At 47.6% G+C, this 19225-nt stretch overlaps 1 protein-coding gene across 1 annotated transcript in view; it reads right to left on the reverse strand.

Annotated features, from left to right (window-relative positions):
- LOC139539006 (aryl hydrocarbon receptor-like) overlaps window positions 1-19225 on the reverse strand; it is a 113558-nt gene that overhangs the window by 20224 nt on the left and 74109 nt on the right. Inside the window, exons 4-5 of the mRNA XM_071341654.1 lie at window positions 2900-2989; window positions 322-448 (exon numbers count right to left, since the gene is read on the reverse strand). Of these exons, the coding sequence (XP_071197755.1) occupies window positions 322-448; window positions 2900-2989 (217 nt within the window). The remainder of the gene's footprint in view (window positions 1-321; window positions 449-2899; window positions 2990-19225) is intronic.

A 19225-nucleotide genomic window follows, 5' to 3' on the forward strand; every position in this document is an offset into this window, starting at 1 on the left:
GGTGGTGTTTCAGGGTCTAACACAGAGGTGGTGTTTCAGGGTCTAACACAGAGGTGGTGTTTCAGGGTCTAACACAGAGGTGGTGTTTCAGGGTCTAACACAGAGGTGGTGTTTCAGGGTCTAACACAGAGGTGGTGTTTCAGGGTCTAACACAGAGGTGGTGTTTCAGGGTCTAACACAGAGGTGGTGTTTCAAGGTCTAACGAGGGGTGTTTCAGTGTCTAACACGGAGGTGGTGTTTCAGGGTCTAACACGGAGGTGGTGTTTCAGGGTCTAACACAGAGGTGGTGTTTCAGGGTCTAACACAGAGGTAGGAAGTCACCTGAGGAGGACTCTCCCAGTGGGTCCACGATGGCAGGTGGGCTGAGGGCCCAGTGGAGGTTCCTCCTCAGCTCCTGCTGGTCCTCAGTGTGGACCAACTCATACACACTCTGATGCATAATATCAGTCTGAGTAAGGAAAGAGAGAGAGAAGAAGAGGGGGGGGAGAGAGAGGGGGAGGGGGGGGACAGAGGGTGTAGAGAGAGGGAGAGAAGGAGAGCGAGGGAGTACGAAGGGAAGGAGGGATTATATAGAGACAAACAAAATAAAGATGGAAATATCCATCACATGGAGGCAGTTAAAATAAAGATGGGAAGCATGCACAATACAGACACAAACAACGTCTAAATGATAGATCCTTATGTAAATGACATTATGGGAACTTCAGACACTATACTGCTACAGTGCTACACTGCTACAGACCCCTTCACTTTTTCCACATTTTGTTATGTTACAGCCTTATTCTGAAATGGATTTTAAAAATCCTCATCAATCTACACATAATACCCCATAATGACAAAGCGAAAACAGGTTTTTAGAAAACAGAAATAAAACAGAAATACCTTATTTAAGTATTCAGACCCTTTGTATGAGACTCAAAATTGAGCTCAGGTGCATCCTGTTTCCATTGATCATCCTTGAGATGTTTCTACAACTTGAATGGATTCCACCTGTGGAATCCACCGGTCTATATAAGGTCCCATAGTTGACAGTGCAGTCAGAGAAAAGGTATGAGGTTGAAGGAATTGTCCGTAGAGCTCCGAGACAGGATTGTGTCGAGGCACAGATCTGGGGAAGGGTACCAAAAAATGTCTGCAGCATTGAAAGTCCCCAAGAACACAGTGGCCTCCATCATGATTTAATTGGTTGAAGTCTGGAAACCACAAGACTCTTCCTAGAGCTGGCCGGCCAGCCAAACGAGGGAGAAGGGCCTTGGTCAGGGAGGTGACCAAGAACCTGATGGTCATTGACAGAGCTCCAGAGTTCCTCTGTGGAGATGGGAGAACCTTCCAGAAGGACAACCATCTCTGCAGCACTCCACCAATCAGGCCTTTATGGTAGAGTGGCGAGACGGAAGCCACTCCTCTGTAAAAGGCACATGACAGTCGCTTGGATTTTTCCAAAAGGCACCTAAAGGACTCTCAGACCATGAGAAACAAGATTCTCTTTGGCCTAAATGCCAAGCGTCACGTCTGGAGGAAACCTGGCACCATCCCTACGGTGAAGCATGGTGGTGGCAGCATCATGCTGTGGGGATGTTCGAGGGAAAGATGAACAGAGCAAAGTACAGAGAGATCCTTGATGAAAACCTGTTCCAAAGCGCTCAGGACCTCAAACTGGGGCGAAGGTTCGGAACAAATCTCTGAATGTCCTTGGGTGGCCCAGTCAGAGCCCGGACTTGAACCCGATCGAACATCTCTGGAGAGACCTGAAAATAGCGACGCCCCCCCATCCAACCCGACAGAGCTCGAGAGGATCTGCAAAGAAGAAGAATGGGGGAAACTCCCCAAATGCAGGTGTGCCAAGCTTGTAGTGTCATACCCAAGAAGACTCAAGGCTGTAATCGCTGCCAAAGGTGCTTCAACAAAGGACTGAGTAAAGGGTCTGAAAAACGTATGTAAATGATGATATTTTTATTTTTATAAATTCGCAAAAATTTCTAAAAACGAAACTAAATGTGGAAAAAGTCAAGTGGTCTGAATACTCCGAATGCACTGTTTACTGAAGGAGTGACGTTATAGGAACATCGCTATACTGAAGGGGTCTGTGATATCTCTCCAAGAGTGTGTTGAATTACCAGTGTCTCAGTGTGTGCTGAACTTCTCCAGAACCTGAATGTCATACAGTAGACTGCATAATGTGAGAAGTGCTTCAATCCTTTGTGCCTCTTCACCATCCCCCCATATTCCCATCCATCTCTGCAGGGTCTGTGATGCTGTGGTGCTGGTTAGGGCTGCTGCCCACTGCCCACTACCACGGCTGGTGGTCTCTTTCCACTAAAGGCCAAGCTATTAATAGACTGGTCTCACCCAGTCTCTCTCTGTGGACCTGCTGAGCAGAATCAGACTCCTCACCAAGCAGGTAGGGCCCAGACAACGGCCCCTGACAGTTCGCAGCAGACACCACACGCAACCCTCAAACCCAACCATAACTCCAATGAATATTATTTTCATTTAAATCAGGTTTATACAGATCAGTCTCATTGAGATCAAATCTAACCAATTATTTGATGCCATAGCATCTATAGGCAACCGTCTCTACATTGACCTCTACAGGGTATCATTCTATGCTTGTATTGCATGCAAATCATTTATAAAAACCTCAAGCAGAGATGACCATGTGTCGATGGAGGATTATGCTTTAATGTTTGCAAACATGCATGTGAATGCTGCACCAGGCTGACCCAGCAGTAGAATTAATGCTATTAGTCAGCCAAGATCCCAGAGACGATCCAGCTGCCTCACCAGATGCCTGCTTGTCTATTATGAATGAGCTGAGGCACAGAACACCATGGTCATGCTTTAGGAATAGAACCTTCACTGGGGTACGGAAAGGGAGGAGGGACAATCTGTACGGTACCTGGTGGAAGCCCAGGTAATCCTGGATGGTGTGAGAGGAGTAGAAAATGGTCCCATCATTCGTGACCACCAGGACGAAGCCGTTCAGAGCCTGTATGTCAAACATGCACAAGATAACAAAAGATTGTTATACAACACAATGCAACTCACTGATGACATCGAGTCAGGAAAAAGCAGCTTTTAGTTTGTATTCTATGATTGTGTTTTGCTTTTCGTGTATTGATGTGTATATTGATGTATACTGATGTGTACATTGATGCATATAGTGATGTATACTAATGTGTATATTGATGTGTACTGATGTGTATACAGGGCTCATCGGTAAAAGAGACCTTGGTCTCAGCATGACTCCCTATCAAAATAAAGGGGGGGAATACATTTCGGTTAGGCTTAGTCCTTCCATTAGGCTTAGTCCTTCCATTAGGCTTAGTCCTTCCATTAGGCTTAGTCCTACTACTGCATCTCACTGTAGTAGTCTGCATCTCACTGTAGTAGGACGCATCTCACTGTAGTAGGCTGTATCTCACTGTAGTAGGCTGTATCTCACTGTAGTAGGATGCATCTCACTGTAGTAGGCTGTATCTCACTGTAGGAGACTGCATCTCACTGTAGCAGACTGCATCTCACTGTAGTAGACTGTAGGCTGCATCTCACTGTAGTAGACTGTAGGATGCATCTCACTAGTAGGCTGTATCTCACTGTAGTAGACTGCATCTCACTGTAGTAGACTGTAGGCTGCATCTCACTGTAGTAGACTGTAGGATGCATCTCACTGTAGTAGGCTGTAGCTCAGTGTAGTAGGCTGCATCTCACTGTAGTAAGCTGTATCTCACTGTAGTAGACTGCATCTCACTGTAGTAGACTGTAGGCTGCATCTCACTGTAGGAGACTGCATCTCACTGTAGTAGGCTGCATCTCACTGTAGTAAGCTGTATCTCACTGTAGTAGACTGCATCTCACTGTAGTAGACTGTAGGCTGCATCTCACTGTAGGAGACTGCATCTCACTGTAGTAAGCTGTAGACTGCACCTCACTGTAGTAGACTGTAGGCTGCATCTCACTGTAGTAGACTGCATCTCACTGTAGTAGGCTGTAGACTGCACCTCACTGTAGTAGGCTGTAGGCTGCATCTCACTGTAGGAGACTGTATCTCACTGTAGTAGGCTGCATCTCACTGTAGTAAGCTGTATCTCACTGTAGTAGGATGCATCTCACTGTAGTAGGCTGTATCTCACTGTAGTAGGCTGCATCTCACTGTAGTAGGCTGCATCTCACTGTAGTAGGCTGCATCTCACTGTAGGAGACTGCATCTCACTGTAGTAAGCTGCATCTCACTGTAGTATGCTGCATCTCACTGTAGGAGACTGCATCTCACTATAGTAAGCTGCATCTCACTGTAGTAAGCTGTAGACTGCACCTCACTGTAGTAGACTGTAGGCTGCATCTCACTGTAGTAGACTGCATCTCACTGTAGTAGGCTGTAGACTGCATCTCACTGTAGGAGACTGCATCTCACTGTAGGAGACTGCATCTCACTGTAGTAAGCTGTAGACTGCACCTCACTGTAGTAGACTGTAGGCTGCATCTCACTGTAGTAGACTGCATCTCACTGTAGTAGGCTGTAGACTGCACCTCACTGTAGTAGGCTGTAGGCTGCATCTCACTGTAGGAGACTGTATCTCACTGTAGTAGGCTGCATCTCACTGTAGTAAGCTGTATCTCACTGTAGTAGGATGCATCTCACTGTAGTAGGCTGTATCTCACTGTAGTAGGCTGCATCTCACTGTAGTAGGCTGCATCTCACTGTAGTAGGCTGCATCTCACTGTAGGAGACTGCATCTCACTGTAGTAAGCTGCATCTCACTGTAGTATGCTGCATCTCACTGTAGGAGACTGCATCTCACTGTAGTAAGCTGCATCTCACTGTAGTAGACTGCATCTCACTGTAGTAGACTGTAGGCTGCATCTCAATGTAGGAGACTGTAGGCTGCATCTCACTGTAGTAGGCTGTAGACTGCATCTCACTGTAGTAGGCTGTATCTCACTGTAGTAGGCTGCATCTCACTGTAGTAGGCTGTAGGCTGCATCTCACTGTAGTAGGCTGTATCTCACTGTAGTAGGCTGTAGGCTGCATCTCAATGTAGGAGACTGTAGGCTGCATCTCACTGTAGTAGGCTGTAGACTGCATCTCACTGTAGTAGGCTGTATCTCACTGTAGTAGGCTGCATCTCACTGTAGTAGGCTGTAGACTGCATCTCACTATAGTAGGCTGTATCTCACTGTAGTAGACTGCATCTCACTGTAGTAGGCTGTAGGCTGCATCTCACTGTAGTAGGCTGTAGGCTGCATCTCACTTTAGTATGCTGTATCTCACTGTAGTAGGCTGTATCTCACTGTAGTAGGCTGCATCTCACTGTAGGAGACTGTAGGCTGCATCTCACTGTAGTAGGCTGTAGGCTGTAGGCTGCATCTCACTTTAGTATGCTGTATCTCACTGTAGTAGGCTGTATCTCACTGTAGTAGACTGTAGGCTGCATCTCACTGTAGGAGACTGTAGGCTGCATCTCACTGTAGGAGACTGTATCTCACTGTAGTAGATTGTAGGCTGCATCTCACTGTAGTAGGCTGTAGGCTGCATCTCACTGTAGGAGACTGTATCTCACTGTAGTAGATTGTAGGCTGCATCTCACTGTAGTAGGCTGTAGGCTGCATCTCACTGTAGGAGACTGTATCTCACTGTAGTAGGCTGTAGGCTGCATCTCACTGTAGTAGGCTGTAGGCTGCATCTCACTGTAGTAGACTGCATCTCACTGTAGTAGGCTGCATCTCACTGTAGTAGGCTGCATCTCACTGTAGTAGACTGTAGGCTGCATCTCACTGTAGTAGGATGCATCGCACTGTAGTAGGCTGCATCTCACTGTAGTAGGCTGTAGGCTGCATCTCACTGTAGTAGGCTGTATCTCACTGTAGTAGGCTGCATCTCACTGTAGTAGGCTGCATCTCACTGTAGGAGACTGTAGGCTGCATTTCACTGTAGTAGGCTGCATCTCACTGTAGTAGGCTGCATCTCACTGTAGTATGCTGCATCTCACTGTAGTAGGCTGCATCTCACTGTAGTATGCTGCATCTCACTGTAGTAGGCGGCATCTCACTGTAGTAGGCGGCATCTCACTGTAGTAGGCTGCATCTCACTGTAGTATGCTGCATCTCACTGTAGTAGGCTGTAGGCTGCATCTCACTGTAGGAGACTGTAGGCTGTATCTCACTGTAGTAGGCTGCATCTCACTGTAGTAAGCTGTATCTCACTGTAGTAGGATGCATCTCACTGTAGTAGGCTGTATCTCACTGTAGTAGGCTGCATCTCACTGTAGTAAGCTGTATCTCACTGTAGTAGGATGCATCTCACTGTAGTAGGCTGTATCTCACTGTAGTAGGCTGCATCTCACTGTAGTAGGCTGCATCTCACTGTAGTAGGCTGCATCTCACTGTAGGAGACTGCATCTCACTGTAGTAAGCTGCATCTCACTGTAGTATGCTGCATCTCACTGTAGGAGACTGCATCTCACTGTAGTAAGCTGCATCTCACTGTAGTAGACTGCATCTCACTGTAGTAGACTGTAGGCTGCATCTCAATGTAGGAGACTGTAGGCTGCATCTCACTGTAGTAGGCTGTAGACTGCATCTCACTGTAGTAGGCTGTATCTCACTGTAGTAGGCTGCATCTCACTGTAGTAGGCTGTAGGCTGCATCTCACTGTAGTAGGCTGTATCTCACTGTAGTAGGCTGTAGGCTGCATCTCAATGTAGGAGACTGTAGGCTGCATCTCACTGTAGTAGGCTGTAGACTGCATCTCACTGTAGTAGGCTGTATCTCACTGTAGTAGGCTGCATCTCACTGTAGTAGGCTGTAGACTGCATCTCACTATAGTAGGCTGTATCTTACTGTAGTAGACTGCATCTCACTGTAGTAGGCTGTAGCCTGCATCTCACTGTAGTAGGCTGTAGGCTGCATCTCACTTTAGTATGCTGTATCTCACTGTAGTAGGCTGTATCTCACTGTAGTAGGCTGCATCTCACTGTAGGAGACTGTAGGCTGCATCTCACTGTAGTAGGCTGTAGGCTGTAGGCTGCATCTCACTTTAGTATGCTGTATCTCACTGTAGTAGGCTGTATCTCACTGTAGTAGACTGTAGGCTGCATCTCACTGTAGTAGACTGTAGGCTGCATCTCACTGTAGTAGGCTGCATCTCACTGTAGAAGACTGTAGACTGTATCTCACTGTAGGAGACTGTAGGCTGCATCTCACTGTAGGAGACTGTATCTCACTGTAGTAGATTGTAGGCTGCATCTCACTGTAGTAGGCTGTAGGCTGCATCTCACTGTAGGAGACTGTATCTCACTGTAGTAGATTGTAGGCTGCATCTCACTGTAGTAGGCTGTAGGCTGCATCTCACTGTAGTAGGCTGTAGGCTGCATCTCACTGTAGTAGACTGCATCTCACTGTAGTAGGCTGCATCTCACTGTAGTAGGCTGCATCTCACTGTAGTAGACTGTAGGCTGCATCTCACTGTAGTAGGATGCATCGCACTGTAGTAGGCTGCATCTCACTGTAGTAGGCTGCATCTCACTGTAGTAGGCTGTATCTCACTGTAGTAGGCTGCATCTCACTGTAGTAGGCTGCATCTCACTGTAGGAGACTGTAGGCTGCATTTCACTGTAGTAGGCTGCATCTCACTGTAGTAGGCTGCATCTCACTGTAGTATGCTGCATCTCACTGTAGTAGGCTGCATCTCACTGTAGTATGCTGCATCTCACTGTAGTAGGCGGCATCTCACTGTAGTAGGCGGCATCTCACTGTAGTAGGCTGCATCTCACTGTAGTATGCTGCATCTCACTGTAGTAGGCTGTAGGCTGCATCTCACTGTAGGAGACTGTAGGCTGTATCTCACTGTAGTAGGCTGTAGGCTGCATCTCACTGTAGTAGGCTGTAGGCTGCATCTCACTGTAGTAGGCTGCATCTCACTGTAGTAGGCTGTAGGCTGCATCTCACTGTAGTAGGCTGCATCTCACTGTAGTAGACTGTATCTCACTGTAGTAGACTGTAGGCTGCATCTCACTGTAGTATGCTGCATCTCACTGTAGTAGGCTGCATCTCACTGTAGTAGGCTGTATCTCACTGTAGTAGGCTGCATCTCACTGTAGTAGACTGTATCTCACTGTAGTAGACTGTAGGCTGCATCTCACTGTAGTATGCTGCATCTCACTGTAGTAGGCTGAATCTCACTGTAGTAAGCTGTATCTCACTGTAGTAGACTGCATCTCACTGTAGTAGACTGTAGGCTGCATCTCACTGTAGGAGACTGCATCTCACTGTAGTAAGCTGTAGACTGCACCTCACTGTAGTAGACTGTAGGCTGCATCTCACTGTAGTAGACTGCATCTCACTGTAGTAGGCTGTAGACTGCACCTCACTGTAGTAGGCTGTAGGCTGCATCTCACTGTAGGAGACTGTATCTCACTGTAGTAGGCTGCATCTCACTGTAGTAAGCTGTATCTCACTGTAGTAGGATGCATCTCACTGTAGTAGGCTGTATCTCACTGTAGTAGGCTGCATCTCACTGTAGTAGGCTGCATCTCACTGTAGGAGACTGCATCTCACTGTAGTAAGCTGCATCTCACTGTAGTATGCTGCATCTCACTGTAGGAGACTGCATCTCACTATAGTAAGCTGCATCTCACTGTAGTAAGCTGTAGACTGCACCTCACTGTAGTAGACTGTAGGCTGCATCTCACTGTAGTAGACTGCATCTCACTGTAGTAGGCTGTAGACTGCATCTCACTGTAGGAGACTGCATCTCACTGTAGGAGACTGCATCTCACTGTAGTAAGCTGTAGACTGCACCTCACTGTAGTAGACTGTAGGCTGCATCTCACTGTAGTAGACTGCATCTCACTGTAGTAGGCTGTAGACTGCACCTCACTGTAGTAGGCTGTAGGCTGCATCTCACTGTAGGAGACTGTATCTCACTGTAGTAGGCGGCATCTCACTGTAGTAGGCTGCATCTCACTGTAGTATGCTGCATCTCACTGTAGTAGGCTGTAGGCTGCATCTCACTGTAGGAGACTGTAGGCTGTATCTCACTGTAGTAGGCTGCATCTCACTGTAGTAAGCTGTATCTCACTGTAGTAGGATGCATCTCACTGTAGTAGGCTGTATCTCACTGTAGTAGGCTGCATCTCACTGTAGTAAGCTGTATCTCACTGTAGTAGGATGCATCTCACTGTAGTAGGCTGTATCTCACTGTAGTAGGCTGCATCTCACTGTAGTAGGCTGCATCTCACTGTAGTAGGCTGCATCTCACTGTAGGAGACTGCATCTCACTGTAGTAAGCTGCATCTCACTGTAGTATGCTGCATCTCACTGTAGGAGACTGCATCTCACTGTAGTAAGCTGCATCTCACTGTAGTAGACTGCATCTCACTGTAGTAGACTGTAGGCTGCATCTCAATGTAGGAGACTGTAGGCTGCATCTCACTGTAGTAGGCTGTAGACTGCATCTCACTGTAGTAGGCTGTATCTCACTGTAGTAGGCTGCATCTCACTGTAGTAGGCTGTAGGCTGCATCTCACTGTAGTAGGCTGTATCTCACTGTAGTAGGCTGTAGGCTGCATCTCAATGTAGGAGACTGTAGGCTGCATCTCACTGTAGTAGGCTGTAGACTGCATCTCACTGTAGTAGGCTGTATCTCACTGTAGTAGGCTGCATCTCACTGTAGTAGGCTGTAGACTGCATCTCACTATAGTAGGCTGTATCTCACTGTAGTAGACTGCATCTCACTGTAGTAGGCTGTAGGCTGCATCTCACTGTAGTAGGCTGTAGGCTGCATCTCACTTTAGTATGCTGTATCTCACTGTAGTAGGCTGTATCTCACTGTAGTAGGCTGCATCTCACTGTAGGAGACTGTAGGCTGCATCTCACTGTAGTAGGCTGTAGGCTGTAGGCTGCATCTCACTGTAGTAGGCTGTATCTCACTGTAGTAGACTGTAGGCTGCATCTCACTGTAGTAGACTGTAGGCTGCATCTCACTGTAGTAGGCTGCATCTCACTGTAGAAGACTGTAGACTGTATCTCACTGTAGGAGACTGTAGGCTGCATCTCACTGTAGGAGACTGTATCTCACTGTAGTAGATTGTAGGCTGCATCTCACTGTAGTAGGCTGTAGGCTGCATCTCACTGTAGGAGACTGTATCTCACTGTAGTAGATTGTAGGCTGCATCTCACTGTAGTAGGCTGTAGGCTGCATCTCACTGTAGTAGGCTGTAGGCTGCATCTCACTGTAGTAGACTGCATCTCACTGTAGTAGGCTGCATCTCACTGTAGTAGGCTGCATCTCACTGTAGTAGACTGTAGGCTGCATCTCACTGTAGTAGGATGCATCGCACTGTAGTAGGCTGCATCTCACTGTAGTAGGCTGTAGGCTGCATCTCACTGTAGTAGGCTGTATCTCACTGTAGTAGGCTGCATCTCACTGTAGTAGGCTGCATCTCACTGTAGGAGACTGTAGGCTGCATTTCACTGTAGTAGGCTGCATCTCACTGTAGTAGGCTGCATCTCACTGTAGTATGCTGCATCTCACTGTAGTAGGCTGCATCTCACTGTAGTATGCTGCATCTCACTGTAGTAGGCGGCATCTCACTGTAGTAGGCGGCATCTCACTGTAGTAGGCTGCATCTCACTGTAGTATGCTGCATCTCACTGTAGTAGGCTGTAGGCTGCATCTCACTGTAGGAGACTGTAGGCTGTATCTCACTGTAGTAGGCTGTAGGCTGCATCTCACTGTAGTAGGCTGTAGGCTGCATCTCACTGTAGTAGGCTGCATCTCACTGTAGTAGGCTGTAGGCTGCATCTCACTGTAGTAGGCTGCATCTCACTGTAGTAGACTGTATCTCACTGTAGTAGACTGTAGGCTGCATCTCACTGTAGTATGCTGCATCTCACTGTAGTAGGCTGCATCTCACTGTAGTAGGCTGTATCTCACTGTAGTAGGCTGCATCTCACTGTAGTAGACTGTATCTCACTGTAGTAGACTGTAGGCTGCATCTCACTGTAGTATGCTGCATCTCACTGTAGTAGGCTGAATCTCACTGTAGTAAGCTGTATCTCACTGTAGTAGACTGCATCTCACTGTAGTAGACTGTAGGCTGCATCTCACTGTAGGAGACTGCATCTCACTGTAGTAAGCTGTAGACTGCACCTCACTGTAGTAGACTGTAGGCTGCATCTCACTGTAGTAGACTGCATCTCACTGTAGTAGGCTGTAGACTGCATCTCACTGTAGGAGACTGCATCTCACTGTAGGAGACTGCATCTCACTGTAGTAAGCTGTAGACTGCACCTCACTGTAGTAGACTGTAGGCTGCATCTCACTGTAGTAGACTGCATCTCACTGTAGTAGGCTGTAGACTGCACCTCACTGTAGTAGGCTGTAGGCTGCATCTCACTGTAGGAGACTGTATCTCACTGTAGTAGGCTGCATCTCACTGTAGTAAGCTGTATCTCACTGTAGTAGGATGCATCTCACTGTAGTAGGCTGTATCTCACTGTAGTAGGCTGCATCTCACTGTAGCATCTCTAGGCTGCATCTCACTGTAGTAGGCTGCATCTCACTGTAGGAGACTGCATCTCACTGTAGTAAGCTGCATCTCACTGTAGTATGCTGCATCTCACTGTAGGAGACTGCATCTCACTATAGTAAGCTGCATCTCACTGTAGTAAGCTGTAGACTGCACCTCACTGTAGTAGACTGTAGGCTGCATCTCACTGTAGTAGACTGCATCTCACTGTAGTAGGCTGTAGACTGCATCTCACTGTAGGAGACTGCATCTCACTGTAGGAGACTGCATCTCACTGTAGTAAGCTGTAGACTGCACCTCACTGTAGTAGACTGTAGGCTGCATCTCACTGTAGTAGACTGCATCTCACTGTAGTAGGCTGTAGACTGCACCTCACTGTAGTAGGCTGTAGGCTGCATCTCACTGTAGGAGACTGTATCTCACTGTAGTAGGCTGCATCTCACTGTAGTAAGCTGTATCTCACTGTAGTAGGATGCATCTCACTGTAGTAGGCTGTATCTCACTGTAGTAGGCTGCATCTCACTGTAGTAGGCTGTATCTCACTGTAGTAGGCTGCATCTCACTGTAGGAGACTGCATCTCACTGTAGTAAGCTGCATCTCACTGTAGTATGCTGCATCTCACTGTAGGAGACTGCATCTCACTGTAGTAAGCTGCATCTCACTGTAGTAGACTGCATCTCACTGTAGTAGACTGTAGGCTGCATCTCAATGTAGGAGACTGTAGGCTGCATCTCACTGTAGTAGGCTGTAGACTGCATCTCACTGTAGTAGGCTGTATCTCACTGTAGTAGGCTGCATCTCACTGTAGTAGGCTGTAGGCTGCATCTCACTGTAGTAGGCTGTATCTCACTGTAGTAGGCTGTAGGCTGCATCTCAATGTAGGAGACTGTAGGCTGCATCTCACTGTAGTAGGCTGTAGACTGCATCTCACTGTAGTAGGCTGTATCTCACTGTAGTAGGCTGCATCTCACTGTAGTAGGCTGTAGACTGCATCTCACTATAGTAGGCTGTATCTCACTGTAGTAGACTGCATCTCACTGTAGTAGGCTGTAGGCTGCATCTCACTGTAGTAGGCTGTAGGCTGCATCTCACTTTAGTATGCTGTATCTCACTGTAGTAGGCTGTATCTCACTGTAGTAGGCTGCATCTCACTGTAGGAGACTGTAGGCTGCATCTCACTGTAGTAGGCTGTAGGCTGTAGGCTGCATCTCACTTTAGTATGCTGTATCTCACTGTAGTAGGCTGTATCTCACTGTAGTAGACTGTAGGCTGCATCTCACTGTAGTAGACTGTAGGCTGCATCTCACTGTAGTAGGCTGCATCTCACTGTAGAAGACTGTAGACTGTATCTCACTGTAGGAGACTGTAGGCTGCATCTCACTGTAGGAGACTGTATCTCACTGTAGTAGATTGTAGGCTGCATCTCACTGTAGTAGGCTGTAGGCTGCATCTCACTGTAGGAGACTGTATCTCACTGTAGTAGATTGTAGGCTGCATCTCACTGTAGTAGGCTGTAGGCTGCATCTCACTGTAGGAGACTGTATCTCACTGTAGTAGGCTGTAGGCTGCATCTCACTGTAGTAGGCTGTAGGCTGCATCTCACTGTAGTAGACTGCATCTCACTGTAGTAGGCTGCATCTCACTGTAGTAGGCTGCATCTCACTGTAGTAGACTGTAGGCTGCATCTCACTGTAGTAGGATGCATCGCACTGTAGTAGGCTGCATCTCACTGTAGTAGGCTGTAGGCTGCATCTCACTGTAGTAGGCTGTATCTCACTGTAGTAGGCTGCATCTCACTGTAGTAGGCTGCATCTCACTGTAGGAGACTGTAGGCTGCATTTCACTGTAGTAGGCTGCATCTCACTGTAGTAGGCTGCATCTCACTGTAGTATGCTGCATCTCACTGTAGTAGGCTGCATCTCACTGTAGTATGCTGCATCTCACTGTAGTAGGCGGCATCTCACTGTAGTAGGCGGCATCTCACTGTAGTAGGCTGCATCTCACTGTAGTATGCTGCATCTCACTGTAGGAGACTGTAGGCTGTATCTCACTGTAGTAGGCTGCATCTCACTGTAGTAAGCTGTATCTCACTGTAGTAGGATGCATCTCACTGTAGTAGGCTGTATCTCACTGTAGTAGGCTGCATCTCACTGTAGTAAGCTGTATCTCACTGTAGTAGGATGCATCTCACTGTAGTAGGCTGTATCTCACTGTAGTAGGCTGCATCTCACTGTAGTAGGCTGCATCTCACTGTAGTAGGCTGCATCTCACTGTAGGAGACTGCATCTCACTGTAGTAAGCTGCATCTCACTGTAGTATGCTGCATCTCACTGTAGGAGACTGCATCTCACTGTAGTAAGCTGCATCTCACTGTAGTAGACTGCATCTCACTGTAGTAGACTGTAGGCTGCATCTCAATGTAGGAGACTGTAGGCTGCATCTCACTGTAGTAGGCTGTAGACTGCATCTCACTGTAGTAGGCTGTATCTCACTGTAGTAGGCTGCATCTCACTGTAGTAGGCTGTAGGCTGCATCTCACTGTAGTAGGCTGTATCTCACTGTAGTAGGCTGTAGGCTGCATCTCAATGTAGGAGACTGTAGGCTGCATCTCACTGTAGTAGGCTGTAGACTGCATCTCACTGTAGTAGGCTGTATCTCACTGTAGTAGGCTGCATCTCACTGTAGTAGGCTGTAGACTGCATCTCACTATAGTAGGCTGTATCTCACTGTAGTAGACTGCATCTCACTGTAGTAGGCTGTAGGCTGCATCTCACTGTAGTAGGCTGTAGGCTGCATCTCACTTTAGTATGCTGTATCTCACTGTAGTAGGCTGTATCTCACTGTAGTAGGCTGCATCTCACTGTAGGAGACTGTAGGCTGCATCTCACTGTAGTAGGCTGTAGGCTGTAGGCTGCATCTCACTTTAGTATGCTGTATCTCACTGTAGTAGGCTGTATCTCACTGTAGTAGACTGTAGGCTGCATCTCACTGTAGTAGACTGTAGGCTGCATCTCACTGTAGTAGGCTGCATCTCACTGTAGAAGACTGTAGACTGTATCTCACTGTAGGAGACTGTAGGCTGCATCTCACTGTAGGAGACTGTATCTCACTGTAGTAGATTGTAGGCTGCATCTCACTGTAGTAGGCTGTAGGCTGCATCTCACTGTAGGAGACTGTATCTCACTGTAGTAGATTGTAGGCTGCATCTCACTGTAGTAGGCTGTAGGCTGCATCTCACTGTAGTAGGCTGTAGGCTGCATCTCACTGTAGTAGACTGCATCTCACTGTAGTAGGCTGCATCTCACTGTAGTAGGCTGCATCTCACTGTAGTAGACTGTAGGCTGCATCGCACTGTAGTAGGCTGCATCTCACTGTAGTAGACTGTAGGCTGCATCTCAATGTAGGAGACTGTAGGCTGCATCTCACTGTAGTAGGCTGTAGACTGCATCTCACTGTAGTAGGCTGTATCTCACTGTAGTAGGCTGCATCTCACTGTAGTAGGCTGTAGGCTGCATCTCACTGTAGTAGGCTGTATCTCACTGTAGTAGGCTGTAGGCTGCATCTCAATGTAGGAGACTGTAGGCTGCATCTCACTGTAGTAGGCTGTAGACTGCATCTCACTGTAGTAGGCTGTATCTCACTGTAGTAGGCTGCATCTCACTGTAGTAGGCTGTAGACTGCATCTCACTATAGTAGGCTGTATCTCACTGTAGTAGACTGCATCTCACTGTAGTAGGCTGTAGGCTGCATCTCACTGTAGTAGGCTGTAGGCTGCATCTCACTTTAGTATGCTGTATCTCACTGTAGTAGGCTGTATCTCACTGTAGTAGGCTGCATCTCACTGTAGGAGACTGTAGGCTGCATCTCACTGTAGTAGGCTGTAGGCTGTAGGCTGCATCTCACTTTAGTATGCTGTATCTCACTGTAGTAGGCTGTATCTCACTGTAGTAGACTGTAGGCTGCATCTCACTGTAGTAGACTGTAGGCTGCATCTCACTGTAGTAGGCTGCATCTCACTGTAGAAGACTGTAGACTGTATCTCACTGTAGGAGACTGTAGGCTGCATCTCACTGTAGGAGACTGTATCTCACTGTAGTAGATTGTAGGCTGCATCTCACTGTAGTAGGCTGTAGGCTGCATCTCACTGTAGGAGACTGTATCTCACTGTAGTAGATTGTAGGCTGCATCTCACTGTAGTAGGCTGTAGGCTGCATCTCACTGTAGGAGACTGTATCTCACTGTAGTAGGCTGTAGGCTGCATCTCACTGTAGTAGGCTGTAGGCTGCATCTCACTGTAGTAGACTGCATCTCACTGTAGTAGGCTGCATCTCACTGTAGTAGGCTGCATCTCACTGTAGTAGACTGTAGGCTGCATCTCACTGTAGTAGGATGCATCGCACTGTAGTAGGCTGCATCTCACTGTAGTAGGCTGTAGGCTGCATCTCACTGTAGTAGGCTGTATCTCACTGTAGTAGGCTGCATCTCACTGTAGTAGGCTGCATCTCACTGTAGGAGACTGTAGGCTGCATTTCACTGTAGTAGGCTGCATCTCACTGTAGTAGGCTGCATCTCACTGTAGTATGCTGCATCTCACTGTAGTAGGCTGCATCTCACTGTAGTATGCTGCATCTCACTGTAGTAGGCGGCATCTCACTGTAGTAGGCGGCATCTCACTGTAGTAGGCTGCATCTCACTGTAGTATGCTGCATCTCACTGTAGTAGGCTGTAGGCTGCATCTCACTGTAGGAGACTGTAGGCTGTATCTCACTGTAGTAGGCTGCATCTCACTGTAGTAAGCTGTATCTCACTGTAGTAGGATGCATCTCACTGTAGTAGGCTGTATCTCACTGTAGTAGGCTGCATCTCACTGTAGTAAGCTGTATCTCACTGTAGTAGGATGCATCTCACTGTAGTAGGCTGTATCTCACTGTAGTAGGCTGCATCTCACTGTAGTAGGCTGCATCTCACTGTAGTAGGCTGCATCTCACTGTAGGAGACTGCATCTCACTGTAGTAAGCTGCATCTCACTGTAGTATGCTGCATCTCACTGTAGGAGACTGCATCTCACTGTAGTAAGCTGCATCTCACTGTAGTAGACTGCATCTCACTGTAGTAGACTGTAGGCTGCATCTCAATGTAGGAGACTGTAGGCTGCATCTCACTGTAGTAGGCTGTAGACTGCATCTCACTGTAGTAGGCTGTATCTCACTGTAGTAGGCTGCATCTCACTGTAGTAGGCTGTAGGCTGCATCTCACTGTAGTAGGCTGTATCTCACTGTAGTAGGCTGTAGGCTGCATCTCAATGTAGGAGACTGTAGGCTGCATCTCACTGTAGTAGGCTGTAGACTGCATCTCACTGTAGTAGGCTGTATCTCACTGTAGTAGGCTGCATCTCACTGTAGTAGGCTGTAGACTGCATCTCACTATAGTAGGCTGTATCTCACTGTAGTAGACTGCATCTCACTGTAGTAGGCTGTAGGCTGCATCTCACTGTAGTAGGCTGTAGGCTGCATCTCACTTTAGTATGCTGTATCTCACTGTAGTAGGCTGTATCTCACTGTAGTAGGCTGCATCTCACTGTAGGAGACTGTAGGCTGCATCTCACTGTAGTAGGCTGTAGGCTGTAGGCTGCATCTCACTTTAGTATGCTGTATCTCACTGTAGTAGGCTGTATCTCACTGTAGTAGACTGTAGGCTGCATCTCACTGTAGTAGACTGTAGGCTGCATCTCACTGTAGTAGGCTGCATCTCACTGTAGAAGACTGTAGACTGTATCTCACTGTAGGAGACTGTAGGCTGCATCTCACTGTAGGAGACTGTATCTCACTGTAGTAGATTGTAGGCTGCATCTCACTGTAGTAGGCTGTAGGCTGCATCTCACTGTAGGAGACTGTATCTCACTGTAGTAGATTGTAGGCTGCATCTCACTGTAGTAGGCTGTAGGCTGCATCTCACTGTAGTAGGCTGTAGGCTGCATCTCACTGTAGTAGACTGCATCTCACTGTAGTAGGCTGCATCTCACTGTAGTAGGCTGCATCTCACTGTAGTAGACTGTAGGCTGCATCGCACTGTAGTAGGCTGCATCTCACTGTAGTAGGCTGTAGGCTGCATCTCACTGTAGTAGGCTGTATCTCACTGTAGTAGGCTGCATCTCACTGTAGTAGGCTGCATCTCACTGTAGTATGCTGCATCTCACTGTAGTAGGCTGCATCTCACTGTAGTATGCTGCATCTCACTGTAGTAGGCGGCATCTCACTGTAGTAGGCGGCATCTCACTGTAGTAGGCTGCATCTCACTGTAGTATGCTGCATCTCACTGTAGTAGGCTGTAGGCTGCATCTCACTGTAGGAGACTGTAGGCTGTATCTCACTGTAGTAGGCTGTAGGCTGCATCTCACTGTAGTAGGCTGTAGGCTGCATCTCACTGTAGTAGGCTGCATCTCACTGTAGTAGGCTGTAGGCTGCATCTCACTGTAGTAGGCTGCATCTCACTGTAGTAGACTGTATCTCACTGTAGTAGACTGTAGGCTGCATCTCACTGTAGTATGCTGCATCTCACTGTAGTAGGCTGCATCTCACTGTAGTAGGCTGTATCTCACTGTAGTAGGCTGCATCTCACTGTAGTAGACTGTATCTCACTGTAGTAGACTGTAGGCTGCATCTCACTGTAGTATGCTGCATCTCACTGTAGTAGGCTGAATCTCACTGTAGTAAGCTGTATCTCACTGTAGTAGACTGCATCTCACTGTAGTAGACTGTAGGCTGCATCTCACTGTAGGAGACTGCATCTCACTGTAGTAAGCTGTAGACTGCACCTCACTGTAGTAGACTGTAGGCTGCATCTCACTGTAGTAGACTGCATCTCACTGTAGTAGGCTGTAGACTGCACCTCACTGTAGTAGGCTGTAGGCTGCATCTCACTGTAGGAGACTGTATCTCACTGTAGTAGGCTGCATCTCACTGTAGTAAGCTGTATCTCACTGTAGTAGGATGCATCTCACTGTAGTAGGCTGTATCTCACTGTAGTAGGCTGCATCTCACTGTAGTAGGCTGCATCTCACTGTAGTAGGCTGCATCTCACTGTAGGAGACTGCATCTCACTGTAGTAAGCTGCATCTCACTGTAGTATGCTGCATCTCACTGTAGGAGACTCCATCTCACTATAGTAAGCTGCATCTCACTGTAGTAAGCTGTAGACTGCACCTCACTGTAGTAGACTGTAGGCTGCATCTCACTGTAGTAGACTGCATCTCACTGTAGTAGGCTGTAGACTGCATCTCACTGTAGGAGACTGCATCTCACTGTAGGAGACTGCATCTCACTGTAGTAAGCTGTAGACTGCACCTCACTGTAGTAGACTGTAGGCTGCATCTCACTGTAGTAGACTGCATCTCACTGTAGTAGGCTGTAGACTGCACCTCACTGTAGTAGGCTGTAGGCTGCATCTCACTGTAGGAGACTGTATCTCACTGTAGTAGGCTGCATCTCACTGTAGTAAGCTGTATCTCACTGTAGTAGGATGCATCTCACTGTAGTAGGCTGTATCTCACTGTAGTAGGCTGCATCTCACTGTAGTAGGCTGCATCTCACTGTAGTAGGCTGCATCTCACTGTAGGAGACTGCATCTCACTGTAGTAAGCTGCATCTCACTGTAGTATGCTGCATCTCACTGTAGGAGACTGCATCTCACTGTA

Source organism: Salvelinus alpinus, chromosome 14 (genome assembly GCF_045679555.1).
Source record: "Salvelinus alpinus chromosome 14, SLU_Salpinus.1, whole genome shotgun sequence".
NCBI lineage: Eukaryota > Metazoa > Chordata > Actinopteri > Salmoniformes > Salmonidae > Salvelinus > Salvelinus alpinus.